Below are 18,521 nucleotides of genomic sequence, written 5' to 3'. Positions count from 1 at the left end.
GGTTAATATGTTGTGGGGTTGTTAACCAATGTCATAAAACAACATGTGTACTACTGTTTCATGAGAAACTATTTGTTCTGTAAGCCTTCACCTGTACAATAAAATAAAAAAATTAAAAAAAAAGATTCAGCCTTTAATATTTTCATTAATTTGGGCATATATTTGGTTATTAGTCTTTTCTTTACCTACCTAGAGCCAAAGGAATCATTAAAAATAATCTGGTCCAACTCTCTAACTGTATTGGGGGAAATAAACTCCAAAGACATTAAATAAATTTCCAAATGTCACAGAGACAAGTGGCAGAATTTATCTGCACACAAATACTTCTTCAAGCCTCATCCTCATCCTCTACTACATAAATGTGTCCAAATTCATCCGTCAGCCCTGCAGTCTCCCCTAAGCAGCAGCACACCATTTCTAAGAACTAATTATTTTGAAGAATAAACCAAAAACTAATCCCATTGCTGTCAAGTCGATTCCGACTCATAGCAATCCTACAGGACAGAGTAGAAATGCCCCATAGGGTTTCCAAGGAGCAGCTGGTGGACTGAACTGCTGACCTTTTGGATAGCAGTCGAACGCTTAACCACTGGCACCACCAGGGCTCCATTTTAAGAATATGAGTTTTAAATATTAAAATATAACTTTTTAAAAACTGAACTTATTTTCCTTCTCCCAAAGAGGCATCACTTCACCTAACCAATATTTCTTGCTGACTTCTCTATTCTGTTAATGGTGATTCCATTCTTCTCCTACTACTGAAAGAACAGTTACTCTCAAATGTTTTCTCATCTCTATGATTTGTTCAACATCATTTCAAAACCAAATCTGTTGCTGTCGAGTCGATTCTGACTCACAGTGACCCTACACACACTACAAGACAGAGGAGAACTGCCCCATATGGTTTCCAAGGCTGTAATCTTTAGGGAAGCAGATTGTCACATCTTTCTTCCGTGGAGTGGCTGGTAGGTTTGAACTGCTGCCCTGTCAGTTAGCAGCTAAGAGCTTTAACCACTGCGCCACCAAGGCACCTTTCAACATCATTACTCATTAGTAAAATGCAAAATAAGAACTGCAATGAGATACCACTACTCAACCACCAGAAAAGCTTAAATTAAAAAGACTGACCAGGACTTCCTGGAAGATCTCTCATCCCTGAACTGGATCACCAAGGAAAACCACCAGAAACTGATAGACTACTTTTTAACAACTCTGAAAACAGCAGGAGGGTTGCAGCAACTAAGTGAATTAAGAAAAAGGTGACTTTTAAACAGTGGGAAAGCTTTAGTTTTCTACTGCCTGCATCCCTCCCCCTCCCAGCATAGTGGCTTGGCCATCTTAAGGCAGTGGTAGACTGTGTTCTCCATGAGGGGACCTAATCTCTTGCCCTGGAGAATTTAACAGCAGGTGTGTGTATGTGTGTGTGTGTGTGTTTGTGTGTGTGTGTGTGTGTGTGTGTGTGTGTGTGTGTACGTGTATGTGCATCTGATCTGTTCTGGGGAGCTTCCTAAAGTACTGAAGTGAGATGCTCCTCTTGGTTTGGCCTGCCTTGAGCTCATATGGGCTTCCGGGGGGGTGGTGGACAATGCTAGAAGGGTGTGATCACTCATAGCTACCTGGAGCTAAACAGTGCCATTGAGGCATAAAATTGACACCTAATGGCTGGAGGAGGAGTTGAAGTGAGAGTTTCTTTCAAAGAAATTAGGGCTTTCAAAAGCACCATGGATAGCCAGAAATGAGAAAGCCACATGCATGTTCAGGGCAAAAATGCATGCATAGAATATATCTAAGAAGACCCTATTCTTTCACCTCAGGCTGATCCCTAAGCATAGCAAGCCGGCATAAGTGATGAAAGAGGACCCAGGCACAGAATCAATTTGCAAATACTAGGTGTTTCTGCTTTTCTTTTCTCCCTGGAGTACAAGGAAATCTCTTTCAAAACACTAGCTGGGCATGGACTGGTGTATAGAATCCTTTGTGAACACGCATGAACAGAAGGGAAGTCTCTGGAAAAACAGCTGGGGTGGGGGGAAATCACTGAGCACACAGACTACTATAGCCTTCAACAATTAAAAAAAAAAATTCAACCTCTGGGGAAGGGGAAGAATCTGAGCTTCAGAGCTAAAATTATAATTCAAAAGTTCCAGATTCAATAAAAATCACAAGGCATACAAAGAAACGTGAAACGGTCACATATAAGGGATCTTCAATAAGATTAAGCACCAACTGCTCCTCAGGAACCACGGTGGCCAGAAGGCAGTGGGATGACATACTTAAAGTACTGAAGGAAAAGAACTGTCAACCAAGAATTCTATATCCAACAAAACTGTCCCTCAAAAATGGTAGGTTAGTTTAGCTTAACTAGTAAAAAATGCCTGCCTTGAGCATTATGCTCTTTTAAGAGCTATCTATACGGGATCAAACTGACAATAGCAACTTGAAAGATTAGAAAGGAACCTTAGAGGGCACTGAATTTATGTTAATGGGTGAGGAACGACTTGGAAAAGGATGGTAATGGTTGCACTACTCAAAGAATGTAATCAATGTCACTAAATGGTACATGCAGAAACTGTTGAATTGGTGTTATGTTTTACTGTGTATATTCTCAACAACAACATAATAAATAAAATTGTTTTTAAATAGGAAAAAAAAAAATGAGGGCGAAAGTAAGATAATCCCAGATAAATAAAAGCTAGTAAGTTGTTATGACTAGATCTGCCTGATCAGTAATGCTAAAAGGAGCTCTTCAGATTGAAATGAAACCACACTAGACAGTAACTCAGTCATATGAAGAAAGAAAGGTCTCCAGTAAAGGTAATTACATGGACAAATATAAGGGCAGTACCATGGTGTTTTTGGTTTGTAACTCTAATTGTTATGTCCTACATGATTTAAAATGGCAAATGCATAAAAAATAATTATAAATGTATGTTATTTGGCACATAATGTATAAAGACATAATATAAGAACAATAAAAAGGGGCAAGGAGTGCTACAGGTATAGAGTTGTATGTTATTGAAGTTGAGTTGGTATCAATTTAAACTACGCTGTCATAAATTTAGGATGTTAAATGTAATTCTACAAAGAAAATATCTAAAAAATATGCACAAAAGTAAAGGAGAAGGGACTAATGGGTTCACTATAAAGAATCAACTAAACACAAAAGAAGGCAATATTGGAGGAAATGAGGGACAAAAAGTGTAAGATACACAAAAAACAAATAGCAAAATGGCAGAAGTGCTTCCTTATGGGTAATTACTTTAAATAAAAATGGATTAAACTCACCAAATGGCAGAGATTGACAGAATGGATAAAAATAAACAAACTTTTCACTCTACATGCTGTCTACAAGAGACATATCTTACACTCAAATACACAAAGTAGTTGAAAGTGAAAACCAAAAAAAAGCCAAACTCATTGTCATCGAGTTGATTCCGACTCATAGCAACCCTACAGGACAGAGTAGAACTGCCCCATAGGGTTTCCAAGGAGTGCCTGGTGGATTCGAACTGCCAACCTTTTGGTTAGCAGTCATAGCTCTTAACCACTACACCACCAGGGTTTCCAGTTGAAAGTGAAAGGATGGGAAAAAAAAAAAATCTATGCAAATAGCAGTGGCTATATTAACATCAGACAAAATAGACGGTAAATCAAAATCTGCTACAAGAGGCAAAGAAGGGCATTATATAATGCTAAAAGGGCCAATTCACCTGGAAAATATAATAATTATATACCCATGTGTGCGTATGTGTGTGTATATATATACACATATATATATATACACATATATATATATGCTGTTGTTAGGCACCATCAAGTTGGTTCCGACTCAGTGACCCTATGTCATGCTGTTGTACATAGGGTTGCTATGAGTCGGAACTGACTCGACGGCACTTAAAAAAAATATATGTATATATATATATTCGGCCCCCAAAATATATGAAGCAAACTCTGACAGAATTCAAAGGAAAAACAGACAGTTCTAAAATAATAGTTGAAGACTTCGATACACCACTTTCAATAATGGACAGCATATCTAGACAGAAGATCAACAAGGGCACAAAGGAACCAAAAAACACTATAAACCAACTAGATCTAACAGACATATACAAAATACTCCATTCTACAACACCACAGTACAAAATTATCTCTAGTGCACAGGGATCATTCTCTAGGATAGACCATATGCTAGATTACAAAATAAGTCTCAATAAATTTAAAGAGGTTGAAATCATACAAAGTATCTTCTATGACCATAGTGGAATAAAACTAGAAATCAATAACTAAAGTAAAATTGGAAATCACACAAATATGTGGAAATTAAACAACACAATATTAAACAATCAATACATCAAAGAAGAAATCATATCCATTTTAGAAAACTGGAAGTATTTACTAAAGCTAAACATAAGACAATCCTATGACTTAATACTATCATACTTAGGTTGATACCACCAAGATAAGCAGATGCATATGACCCCAAAAGACATGTACAAGAATGCTCACAGAAGCTTCAATCATAACATAGCCCAATAAAATAAACGAATATAATAGCCAAATGTCCATCAACAAAAAAATGGATAAACTGTGGTATTTTCACATAATGGAGATGAAGGGATACACTGAAGGTCGTACTATGGCTCTTGTTGACTTGTTTTAATTTTTTTCAACTTCAACTTGAACTTGCATATGAGCAATTGATGGTCTGTTCCACAGTTGGCCCCTGGTCTTGTTTTGACTGATGATATTGAGTTTCTCTATTGTCTCCACAGATGTAGTCACTTTGATTCCTGTGTTCTCCATTTGGCGAGGTCCACATGTATAGTTGTCATCTGCGTTGTTGAAAAACAGGTATTTCCAATGAATAAGTCATTGGTCTTGCAAAATTCTATCATATGATCTCCAGTGTCGTTTCATCACCAAGGCCATATTTTCCAACTATTGATCCTTCTTCTTTTTTTCTGTTTGCAACTTTTGTATTCCACTTACCAGTAACTATTAATGCATCTTGACTACATTTTGATCAATCTCAGACTGCAGAAGTTGGTAAAAATATTCAATTTCTTTATCTTCGTCATTAGTGATTGGTGCATAAATCTGAATAATAGTCACATTAACTGGTCTTCCTTGTAGGCGTATGGATATTATTCTATCACTGAAAACTTTATACTTCAGGACAGACCTTGAAGTGTTCTTTTTGACAATGAATGTGACACTGTTTCTCTTCAAGTTGTTATTCAGGGCATAGCAGACCATGTGACTGTACAATTTAAAATGGCCAATACTAGTCCATTTCATCTCACTAATGCCTAGGGTATCAGATCTTCAAACAGATGATACAACTTTGCTTGCTGAAAGTGAAGAAGACTTGAAGCACTTAGGATGAAGATCAAATCTACAGCCTTCAGTATGGATTATACCTTAACATAAAAAAACAAAAATCCTCACAACTGGACCAATAAGCAACATCATGATAAATGGAGAAACGATGGAAGTTGTCAAGGATTTCATTTTACTTGGATCCATAATCAACGCCCATGGAAGCAGCAGTCAAGAAATCAAACAATGGATTGCACTGGGCAAATCTGCTGCAAAAGACCTCTTTAAAGTGTTAAAAAGCAAAGATGTCACCTTGAGGACTAAGGTGCACCTGATCCAAGCCATGGTATTTTCAAACACCTCATATGCATATGAAAGCTTGACAATGAGTAAGGAAGACCAAAGAAGAAGTGATGCTTTTGAATTATGGTGTTGGCAAAGAATACTGAATATACCATGGACTGCCAGAAGAACGAACAAGTCTGTCTTGGAAGAAGGACAGCCAGAATGCTCCTTAGAAGCCAGGATGGCAAGACTTCATCTCTCGTACTTTGGACATGTTATCAGGAGGGACCAGTCCCTGGAGAAGGACACCATGCTTGGTAAAGTAGAGGGTCAGTGAAAAAGAGGAAGATCCTCAATGAGATGGACTGAAACAGTGGCTGCAACAATGGGCTCAAACACAGCAGCAACCGTGAGGATGGCACAGGACTAGGCAGTGTTTCATTCTGTTGTACGTAAGGTCACTTTGAGTCAGCACCAAGTTGACGGCACCTAACAACAACAAAAACATACAATGGAACGCTACACAGCAGTTAAAAAAAAAGAATGAACAAACTCATGATATACTCAAAAACACAGATAAATCTCACAGAAATGTTGAGTAAAATACCTAAGCTACACACAGGTGTACATGGCTTCATTTATGTGAACTTCAAGAAGCTAAATTAATCGCTGGTGACAGAGGTCAGAATAGCTGTCACATCGTAATAGGAAGGAGCATAAGGGAATGCTAGAAATGCTCCACTGTGATCTAGGTAGAGGGTACATGAGCATCAAAACACTAAAAAGTCACCAAGCTGTACACTTAAGATTAGGACATGTTATGCATTTATTGTTTGTATGTTATATTTCATTAAAAAGAAAAAGAACCTCTAAGCTTTTTCTATGTATTCCTCTACTCATATATTAGCCAATCTTTATTGTGTACAAGTTACACCCTGTGAGAGGTGCTAGGGCTACAAAGACGAAGAGACAATTTAAAATCTAATTGGAAAGCTAACGTGGAAACAAAACAGAAAAAATACAGTGGAACATAGGGAAGATGATGACTCACTTACCTAGGGCAGTAAGGGAAGACTCCACAGTCAAGGAATCACATGGACAGAGGATGTGTAGGAGTTTATTAGTCAAATGGGCAGATGGCATTCCACATGTTTGGAAACAGCATGTGGAATGGTATACAGGTGTTACCGTATCTGATCATATTCCTGGAACTATAGAAGGTTTGATATTGACCTGGTATAAAAATCAGTGAATAAGTGTGAGAGATTACAAGCTTATACTTAGTAATGAGGGTAGGGTTTCCCTGGAAAAAAAGAAGATGTAAATGAGGCAGGAGCTAAAATTATGGAAAAACATTTGGAAAACCACCAAATATGTGCACATACAGGAGTAACACAATTGGATTGTCATTTTACTAAGATCACCATAGCAGCAGTGTGAAAAATGCACTGACGTGAGTTAAGAATAGAGTTAGGGAGTCCATTAAGGCTACCGCATCTACTGCAATAGTCCATGCAAGTGATTAAGAGAGCCTGAAGTAGGTCAATAGCAATGAGAAGAGAGAAACAGGGACCAGTATTAGAGAGGTTTAAAAGATACAATCAATAAGAGTAATTTACTATACGTAAAGTGTAAATGGAGGAGAAACTGAACTAAGAATATGAACAGAATTCACAGAAAAGGAAATACAATCATTCTGCTAAAGGTTCATGCATATGGTAGATGCTCATGATTTTTTCCTCAAATCTGCTCCTCTTCCAAGATTGCCAATCTCAGTACCTTATGCTAGAAATCTAGGCATCATCCAAGATAACGTTCCTCTCACCCCACTTTCAATCAATCACCAATTCCTTTAGACCTTATCTCTAAAATATCTCTTTAATCCATCTTCTTTTACAATCTCCAGTGACACCAAATCCAATCAGCCTCCTAACTATTCTCTTGGTTTCTACGTTTGCTCTCTTCCACCCATTCTTCACATTATAATCAGAGTGATCTTTAAAAAATACTTGTATTAGTGTACAACTTTCTTTTAAAAGGAAGTTTAAAACTCTTTGATAGATTCCCAATTCTACTGCAATTAAGTTCAAAGTATTTAAAATGGCTTGAAAGGTCCTTGAAGATACAGCTCCTTCCTACCTCAACTGTCTTCTCTTGCAGTGTATCTCGTCCTTGCTCATTACACTTCTGACAGGCCTGCCCTTAGTTCCTCAAACTCCCTAAACCCCTTTCCCACCTCTTGTATTCATATACATTATTCTCTCAATGTGGAACACTGCCACCTTTAATCTTTGTTTTTAAAAAAACTTGAGATATAATTCACATACTAATATAATTCACTCATTTAAAGTGTACAATTAAATGGTTTCTAGTATATTCACAGGTATATGTAATCATCACCACAGTAAATTTTAGAATATTTCATTCATCAAGACAAATTACAAAAAAAAAAAAACCAACACTCATACACTTTAGCTATCATCCCTCTATTTTCCATCCTCTTCCCCCATCCTAATTTCATATGACTGGAATCATATAATACGTAGTCTTTTGCGACTAGCTTCTTTCACTCAGCATAATGTTTCCAATGTACATTCATGTTGTACCGGGTATCAGGTATCCTTTTTGTGGCAGATAATATTCCATGGTTTGGATATGGCACATTTCATTTCTTCATTCACCAGCTGGTGGCCATTTGGGTTATTTCCACCTTTTGGCTATCAAAATGCTGTTGCAATTAAAATTTGTACGGATATATGTCTTCATATCTCTTGGGTATATACCTAGGAGTAGAATTGCTAGTACGCATAGTAAATTTTGTTACCCTTTATTCCTTGCCTAGCTAACTCGTACACATTTTTCAGGTCTAGGTTCTCTTGTTGTTGTTAGGAGCCATCAAGTCATTTTCTATCCATAGTGACTCAATGTGACAGAGCAGAACTGCCCCATACGGTTCTCTGGGCTCTAATTTTTATGGAAGTAGATCATTAGGTTTTCTTCCCACAGAGCGGCTGGGTGAGTTCAAATCACCAACCTTTCTGATAACCATCTGTGTCATCAGGGCTCCTTATAGCTTCTCTTAGCACCCTGTAATTTTCCTGGACCAATGGTACTGAAGTAAGAAGTCCAAGCTGCACTGAAGGCACTGGCAAAAAACAAAGCTTGAGAAATTGATGGAAAACCAACTGAGATGTTTCAACAAATGGATGCAACCCTGGAAGCACTCACTCGTATATGCCAAGAAATATGGAAGACAGCTACCTATCCAACCAACTGAAAGAGATCCATAATCATGTCCATCCGAAAGAAAGGTGATCCAACGGAATGTAGAAATTATCGAGCAATAGCATTAATATCACATGCAAGTAAAATTATGCTGAAGGTAATCCAAAAATGGTTGCAGCAGTACATGGACAGGGAACTGCCAGAAATTCAAGCCAGATTCAGAAGAAGATGTGGAACAAGGGATATCACTGCTGACATCAGATGGATCTTGACCGAAGGCAGAAAATACCAGAAAGATGTTTACCTGTGTTTTATTGACTATGCAAAGGCATTTGACTGTGTGAAATTCCAGAATACTTAACTGTGCTCATGCGGAACCTGTACATAGACGAAGAGGCAGTTGTTTGAACAGAACAAGGTGATACTGTGTAGTTTATAGTCAGGAAAAGTGTGTGTTAGGGTTGTATCCTTTTACCATGCTTATTCAATCTGTATGCTGAGCAAATAATTCAAGAAGCTGGACTATATGAAGAAGAACAGAGCATCAGGATTGGAAGAAGACCATTAACAAACTGCGATACGCAGATGACACAACCTTGCTTGCTGAAAGTGAAAAGGACCTGAAGCACTTACTGATGAAGATAAAAGACTACAGCCTTCAACATGGATTACACCTTAACATAAAGAAAACAAAAATCCTCACAACTAGACCAATAAGCAACATCATGATAAAGGGAGAAAGACTGAAATTGTCAAGGATTTCACTTTATTTGGATCCATAATCAACGCCCATGGAAGCAGCAGTCAAGAAATCAAACGATGGATTGCATTGGGCAAATCTGCTGCAAAAAACCTCTTTAAAGTGTTAAAAAGCAAAGATGTCATCTTGAGGACTAAATGCACCTGACCAAAGCTATGGTATTTTCAATCACCTCATATGCATGCGAAAGCTGGACACTGAATAAGGAAAACCAAAGAAGAATTGATGCCTTTGAATTATGGTGTTGGTGAAGAACACTGAATATACCATGGACTACCAGAAGAACGAACAAGTCTGTCTTAGAAGAAGTACAGCCAGAATGTTCCTTAGTATCAAGGATGACAATGAGATTTTGTCTCAAGTACTTTGTACGTTATCAGGAGGGCCCAATCCCTGGAGAAGGACATCATGCTTGTTAAAGTAGAGGGTCAGTGAAAAAGAGGAAGATCCTCAATGAGATGGACTGACACAGTGGCTACAACAATGGGCTCAAACGTAACAGTGATTGTGAGGATGGGCAGAACCAGGCAGTGTTTCGTTCTGTTGTACATAGGGTCACTGAGAGTTGGAACTGACTCAACAGCACCTAACAACAACAATTTTCCTTCAAAACAGTTATTATATTACAAATTGTAATTTTACATTTACTTTTATATAATAGTTGTGCATCATCTATCTATCTCCCTTGCTAGTTGATAAGCTTCCATCTTCTCTGACAGACTTAATTCCATGAGGGCAGGGACCCTGTCTGTCTTATTCATTACCATATTTCCTAGCACATGGTAAGTATTATACAACAACATTTTTGTGTAAATGAATGACCATTTTGACGGTAGGATTATAAATTTGTACATGCTGTCAACAATCATAAAAATAAGTATATAATCTGAGCAGCCAATTCTACTTTTAGGAATTTACTCTAATAAAATACTCCCTCATGTGTGAAAAGGTGTATGTACAAAATTATTCACCGTAGCACTGTTTGTAATTGCAAAAGACTGAAAACATAATGTCTACCAGTAGAAAACCAAAAGAACCAAACCCGGAACCGACTCAATAGCAACGCTATAGGATAGAGGAGAACTGCCCCAAGTGTTTCCAAGGAGCGGCTAATGGATTCGAACTGATGACCTTCTGTTTAGCAGTAGGTAACTGGTTAAATAAACTGCGGTAGATTCATTCACTGGAAAATCAAACCACTATTAAAAAGAATCTCCAAGATACACCATTAAGTGAGAAAAAGCAAAGTACACAATGATGTACACTGTATACTAACATTTTTGTAAACAAAATGCACATATACATCTCTTGGTGTATGAATACAACATCTCCAGAAAAATGTTTACCTGTGTTTTGTTGGCTATGCAAAGGCATTCAACTGTGTGGATCATAACAAATTATAGATAACACTGCGAACAATGGGAATACCAGAACACTTAATTGTGCTCATGAGGAACCTCTACACAGATCAAGAGGCAGTTGTTCAAAGAGACCAATGGGATTCCGCATGGTTTATAGTCAGGAAAGGTGTGTGTCAGGGTTGTATCCATTCACCATACTTTTTCAATCTATATGCTGAGCAAATAATCTGAGAAGCTGGGCTGTCTGAAGAAGAACAGGGCATCAGGATTGGAGGAAGACTTATTAACAATCTGCATTATGCAGATGATACAACCTTGCTTGCTGAAAGTGAAGAGGACTTGAAGCACTTACTGATGAAGGTCAAAGACCAGAGCCTTCAGTATGGATTACACTTGAACATGAAGAAAACAAAAATCCTCACAACTGGATCAATAAGCAACATCATGATAAACAGAGAAAAGACGAACATTGTCAAGGATTTCATTTTACTTGGATCCACTATCAACACCCACGGAAGCAACAGTCGAGAAATCAAACGACACGCTGCAATCGGCAAATCTGCTGCAAAAGACCTCTTCAAAGTGTTAAAAAGCAAAGATGTCACCTTGAAGACTAAAGCGCCCCTGATCCAAGTCATGGTGTTTTCAATCGCCTTATATGCATGCGAAAGCTGGACAATGAATAAGGAAGACTGAAGAAGAACTGATGCCTTTGAATGATGGTGTTGGCAAGGAATACTGAATATACCACGGACTGCAAAAAGAACGAATAAATCTGTCTTGGAAGAAGTGCAACCAGAATGCTTCTTAGAAGGATGGCGAGATGTCTCGTATACTTTGGACATGTTATTAGGAGGGATCAGTTCCTAGAGAAGGACATCAAGCTTGGTAAAGTAGAGGGTCAGTGAAAAAGAGGAAAACCCTCAATGAGATGGACTGACACAGGGGCTGCAACAATGGGCTTAAGCATAACAATGATTATGAGGATGGCGCAAGATCAGGCAGTGTTTTATTCTGTTGTACATAGGGTCGCTAAGAGTTGGAACCAACTCAATGGCACCTAACAACAACAACAACAAAGATATACAAGAAACTGAATTACAAAGATTGACTCATGAGAGTGGAACTGGATGAGGGACCCATTTTCATTATTTAATTTATAAATGTTTGACTATTCAAATTCAAATTGTATTAAAGATGATTCCACTTTTCTGAGAAGGTGGTGCCTGTCAGTAAGATAGTAAAAACAGGAAGGGGCATTTAATTTTTTTAAAGGGAGGATGGAAGGGGGGAATGACAATTTTGTCATGAAAATGGTGAATCTGTGATGCCTATGGGAAATTGGTGTTAATGATTAATATGTCAGTAAGTAAGCAGTTCTGTATCTTAAGAGGACATTTAGAGCTAGAAATATATGTTAGAAAGTTGTAAGTGGTGATCCTAGACAGAATGAAAGAACTTGTAAAAAAAAAAAAAGAGGGCCAATTCATTAATTTATGTATTCATTCATTCACTCAAACATTTATCAAGCACCTACTATGTGCCAGACACAGCTCTTATTCTTGAGCATAGAGCAGAAAACAAGTCAGACAAGGGTTCTGACCAGGGAGCAAATACGATGACTTCAGAAAGTGTTAACTGTTACAGATGAAACAGAAAGAGGTTAATATGTTAGAACAGGATGAGGTGGGGGATACTACTACAGTTAAGGGCAGTCATGGAAAGTACCTCTGAAAGATGACATCTGACCCAAGACTTGAATAGTGAGAAGGAACCAGTCACTGGAATAACTGAAAGGAGAATGTTTTAGGTAAACAGAAGTAAAAAAAAAAGCCCTGATGTATCTTAAAAAAATAAAATAAAAGATTGGCTTCCTGAAAAAAACAGAAACCTATGCAGTACAGTGGGGATGAGAGAGTGTGGCATGAGGTGAGTTTGGCCAAAGTTGGGGAAGTGAGGCAACATTGACAATACAGTAGCTGGCAAAGCACTCCCCCCCCCCAAAAAAAAAGCAAAGTTGACTAAGAATCTATCAGAGAGGTAAACAAAAGCCAACAGATAGGTGCCCAAGAAATGAAGGCAGATCATTTCAAAAAGAAACTATCAAGTACGATAAAGACATTATATTTATTAGACCTGGGAAACTGGTAACTGAGTGAAAGCCTTAGAGGGTTGAGGAGTGAATGGCAATTAAGGATGTATAAAAGGTAAGTCCAAAAAAAAAACAAAAACAAAAACCTCTGTCAAGAAATTTGACTGTGAAAGAAAAGAGCAATTAAAGTTTGATTTTAATAGGGACTTCTGGCTCTTTGTTCTTTCATTTAAGGTGGAGAAGATTTGAGCGTGTTTATATATTGCTGTTGTAGTTAGAGGGAGCCCTGGTGGCTGAAAGGTCAGCAGTTCAAACCCACCAGCCACTCCATCTCTTCCATAAAGATTTACAGCCTAGGAAACCCTATTTGGCAGTTCTCCTCTATTCTACAGGGTTCCTATAAGGTGGAATCGACTCAACAGTAGTGGGTTTGGTTTTTTGGTTGTAGTGTAGTTAGTTGCCATGGAATTGATTCCAACTCATGGGAACCTCGTATGCAGAGTAGATGCTCAATCAGGTTTTCAAGGCTGTGACCTTTCGGAAGCAGACTGCCCGGCCTGTCTTCCAAGGCACCTTTGAGTGGGTTCCAACCGCTTAGTAGCGGGGCACTTAACCCTCTGCACCAGCCAGGGACTCCAAATGTTTATATGTAGAGCGTTGGAAAAACCTGCAAATACAGAAAAGGGATAAATGATGGAGCAAAGTTCTAAAGGAGGTAGAAGGGATGGTGTCTAGACTCAGAGCCAGAGATAAGGAGGAGGAGGTGGTCATTTGCCTAAGGGGGAAAAGAGTTGAGGTCTCAAAGAGAATACTAATAGAGGTTTGCTAAGAGGAAGGTGAGGAGAACTGTCCAGGTACTCTTAACCACAGACGTGGGCAAAGTGAGAACAGTGGGATTTGGCTGTAGCAGCATTTGTAGAGGCAACAGTCTCCATGATCATTCAATTTTCTCACAATGCTCAGTAGCCTGAGAGAGGGGTAGAGAGTAAACAACCAGGTACTCAGTCACCTATGATTCCTTATCATTTGTTTTATGAAATTTTTATTTAACTTTTCATGAATTTTATTTTCCTTTGTGATTATACAGTTTTCTGCCTTCCATTCCGATTAAAACAGAAGGCTCTATGATTCTTATAGATCTTTGTCTTCTTCAGTGCCTAGCACAAAGTTGTTGTTGTTAGGTGCCACTGAGCTGATTCCAAGTCATAGCGGCTCTACGTACAACAGAACGTAACACTGCCCAGTCCTGCACCATTCTCACAATCATTATGCTTCCACCCACTGTTGCAGCCTAGCACAAAACAAGAACTCAATAAATACTAGTTTAAAGAATAAAGTCACATAGTTTAAAATATTGCAATATAATTCAAGAAAATCATGTGTTTCTCCATCAGCTCACCTGTAAGCCTATGACATCATAAAGACTAAGTGTATTACTTCAGTCAGATGAAGTTTAGAGCAGCAATGTAACAGATTAGGATACACCCTTTAATTAGTCACTGGTTTTAACAAAACAGATCATTAAAAGTAATGTTGCCTTGTTTCATGACAGTCTTAAATACAGCATCTAAACTCTAACTCTAATTTCAAATTAGAGGAGATAAAAGCTAATTGCTTTTAACTCAGAAAAACTAGATACTTACACTCCAGTTAAAACAAAACCTATTTACTGCCAAAGTGTAAGCATTGCTTTAAATTACGATTATTTCCAATAGACTTCATACACTTCTATAAACTTTCTCAATTTCTCATTCTTCTGAATTCAACGTATTAGGAGATCACCAGGAAATCTCATCAACCAATTACTGCCTCCTGATCCAGTCTGTTTACTTTCCATTTTGCACACACTCCCCACTCCCCTACACACAACTAAACAACTGCCTGGAGATGGGCACTAATAGTACCCTGTGGACCACGGAGTACCATCCTTGTCCAATACGGGTTAGGAACCACACCTGAATGCCGGCTCTCTTACTGATTATCTGAGAAACTCCAAGAGCTGAGACATCATTTTGCTGACTGGAATACTGAAGAATCTGGGGATAGATTCTGCCTGTCCAAACCCAGTACAAATTAACAGACATTCTAAAGTGTAAACGAAAATGCCAATTCCTTTTCTTTAAAGAAAATGCTGTCCGTTTAGAAGGGGAGGCGGGCCAGACAGGAAAAGGGAAAAGAGTCCTCACTCCAATAAATCTTTTTCTCCACGCAAGAAATACATGGAAACACATCTTCTAAGCGGCTTTTACAAGATCGGACATCCGGCGGTACGGGAGGAGCATCTATCCATGAACTAAAAAAACCAGCCACCCTCTTGACCATCTGAGTCCAAGCAGAGCAAGATGGCTGGAGGTGGGGGGAGGGGTGGCGGTTTGGGGAAGGGTCTTCACTCCCAAGGGACACAAAAGTCCCTTATAGGAGGGCTCTTTAGTAGATGGAAGGCTAGAGAGTCGATGACCCAGAAAGTCTAGGGTTTGAGCGCCGGTTACTAAAAAAAAAAAAAAAACCCCGCTGCCGTCGAGTTGATTCCGATTCCAACTCATAGCAACCCTATAGAACGGCGTAGACCTGCCCCAAAGGGTTTCCAAGGTTGTACTCTTTACAGAAGCAGACTGCCACATTTTTCTCCCGCGGAGCGGCTAGTGGGCTCGAACTGCCGACCTTTCGCTTAGTAGCTGAGCGCTTAACCACTGTGCCACAGGTAGGCGGAGAAAATAAGGGTCTGGAAGGAAAGGAATGAGCGACTGACTCCTGCCACAGCTGTTAGGGGCATGATCCAGTTCGGATCCTCTGGCTAAGATCCACGTCTCCTCCGCCGTCCCCCTCCCCTGCCCCGGAGCTTCCTTTACATACCTACACCCCCAGAGAAACACAAACAGACCCTGCCCCGCTACCCGAAGCTGTCACCCTCGCGGTCAAGGGCGACAAAAAGTGCAGATGTCAGGGCGGCAGGTCCGCCACGCAGGGGGACCCGGCGACTCCTCTGGCTCACCTGGAGAGAACGGCGCGCCCCGGGCCGCCCGCCCCGGCCCTCGTGCCCCCGCGCCTCCTCACACTCACCCAGATCATAAGGCTGTCACAGAGCCGCAATTCGGGCTGCGGAAGCGGCTGCGTCTCTTCCATGGCCAGGGCCGCCGTCGACTACACCGCTGACACCGACACCTTCCACTTCCCCGCGCTCTGCCAGGAGCCGGCGTCGACGACCTGTTCGCCTGCCAGGAAAGCTTGGTAGCAAGGCCCAGCGCCGGCGCCGCTCACGCGCGAAACCTCGCGCGGCCGACGTTGCGGCGTAATCGCTTCCTTGCCGCCGCCCCCACCCTTCTCGGCGTTCGCCCCTTCCCCCGCCCGGGCCCCGCCGTTCAGCACCTGAGCCCCGCCCCTCCCCCTCCCATCCCTCCCCTTCCTTAGCCCCTCCCGCCCACTCCAGCTCGCCGCGCCCCGCCGCACTGAGTGACCTGTGCGCGCACCAGTCACAAAGAAGGTAGTGGCGGGACGGGGCGGGCAGGGAGAGGGGAGAGCGGGAGGAGGTTGCTCAGGAGGGATTGTTGATTGGACGCGCCCTCTTGGGGCTCCGACCAATCAACGTGAGACAAGCCTGATACTCCGGGATGGAGCGGGACCTTGTGGGAAGACGTTTATGACCTGGCAGGTGCAGTGAGGCAGGGGGAGGAAGGTTGTGCGTGGGGGAGTGGAGCGCGCGTGCGCGGCGGGGCGGTTGGAGGGGCTGAAGCTCGCTTAAATACCTGCGCAGCGCCTAGAGGCAGAAGGGGCTGCGTGGCAGCCAGCGAACCCGCGGTCCCGGCGGGGTGCAGGCATCTTCCCGCCTCATGCTTCTTCCTCGCCCTTGCATCGTCCTCCCGGCTGCACCTATGGAGATCCGCACTCTGCTTCCATAATGTCGTCAGAAATAGCACGTGTACAGGAATAAAAACCACTTGTTGGAAATTGTCCGCGTGTACTTACAACAAAGTCTGACGAGGAAACGGGAGCTGATTTTCTCCTGGGCATTCATTGGAAAAGGGGTATTTTAAATTTGCAGACATGGCAAAGAAATGTGTTTCCTAAGATAAAAAAAAACTTAATTCTGTTTACATCAAATAGCCTTTCAAGGGACCACAGACCATGGGCAAGTTTATTTAAAATGAGGCAAAAGGGAAGCCCATTTTCAGGTACAAATTGAAAAAATGAAATGGTCTTTCAGTTTTCGAAAATCATGGAAGATATCAATGTACAATGCTTCCCATTTTCCTTTAGGGGTTGAAAATCTGTCTCTTCTGAGAATTTTGGGGATGTGTGTTGGGGGCTGCTGGCATAAATTTGGAAGCTCTCCAAGGTACTGATAGATGGCTAAGATTATTGAGATGGACTAGAATAGTATTCTTGCTTTTGATGTCCATTAATTCACTCATTCATAAACTCGTTAATTCATGCTCTACGTAAGAATGCAGCTGGCTCATTTATATTGCTGCGTTTTTATATTTAGACACTGAACGCTTAAAACTGATATTTGACTGCAATTAAAAGTCCCTAAATGTAAACCAGGCTTCTTCTAAAAATACAGTACATTCATTTGCTACCAGCTCCCTTAACAATAGTCCATAACTTTTTTACTTTATAGGGATTCACTTTATATTTCTGGACACTGGGAATATTGGTAATTGACTGAATGAAAAATACAGGATTTAGGAATTGAAAATCTGATCTGAATGCTGGCTTTATTCCCCAGTAGCAGTCGACCTAAGCTCTCTCCTATACATACACTCCCCTAAAATAATGCTAATGGAACTACTTGACTTGTCTGCCTTATGGGGGCAATAATGATAATGGATGCTGAAGAGTTTTATGAATTGTAAACTTCTTAACAAATATGAGCTACTGTAATCATATATACTTAGAAGCATATGAAAACATAGCTTTTATCGCCAAGAGCCACAGGTGATTGAACTATTAATTAAAAGTAATAAGAGTAACGGGGGGGGGGGTTCAATTAAGTTATCCTTCTGGGCTCTGTACAAGTAGAGAGCAGACCTCGGGGAAAGGAGGCTTGATTCTCTTCAGGATATTAGATCCAATGGAAAAAACATGCAAAGTACATGATCGGTGAATTCAGACAGGAAGAAATACAAATATTAAACAAAAATGAAAAATTTAGAAAAATATAAAACATGAACCACTGAAATAAAACAATAAGATAATAATTAAGCTGAGAAGAGTAAAGTGCACTTTTGTACACAACTGGAACAAGTATTTTAGGAAAAAAAAGCAATCAATAAAATTTAAAACATCCATAGCATTTAACTTCATAATTCCATAATTTCACTACTGGTCATAATTCTATTGAAATAATAAATGTGGTAAAATGTTTTGAACAATGATGTGTATTGCAATCTTATATTATTGAACAGTACATGCCAAATAAACAATAATGGTTAAATACTCTATGGTATTCACAAGATAGAATATGTGGCAACTAATGTAA

General features: G+C 40.1%; 1 protein-coding gene across 2 annotated transcripts in view; it reads right to left on the bottom strand.

Annotated features, from left to right (window-relative positions):
• Window positions 1-16,419, bottom strand: part of HOOK1 (hook microtubule tethering protein 1) — a 93,688-nt gene extending 77,269 nt beyond the window's left edge. Inside the window, exon 1 of one of the 2 annotated variants that reach the window (XM_023730593.1) lies at window positions 16,103-16,419. In XM_023730593.1, coding sequence (XP_023586361.1) covers window positions 16,103-16,165 — 63 coding nt within the window. In that variant the 5' untranslated portion in view covers window positions 16,166-16,419. The remainder of the gene's footprint in view (window positions 1-16,102) is intronic. The other variant, XM_023730594.1, reaches the window with a different exon arrangement.
• Between the last annotated feature and the right edge of the window lie 2,102 nt (window positions 16,420-18,521).

The sequence above is a fragment of the Trichechus manatus genome, unplaced genomic scaffold, assembly GCF_000243295.1.
Source record: "Trichechus manatus latirostris isolate Lorelei unplaced genomic scaffold, TriManLat1.0 scaffold00003, whole genome shotgun sequence".
NCBI classification, from domain to species: Eukaryota; Metazoa; Chordata; class Mammalia; order Sirenia; family Trichechidae; genus Trichechus; species Trichechus manatus.
The sequence above is the reverse complement of the archived record's forward strand: the minus strand, read 5'-3'. Positions and strand labels throughout refer to the sequence as shown.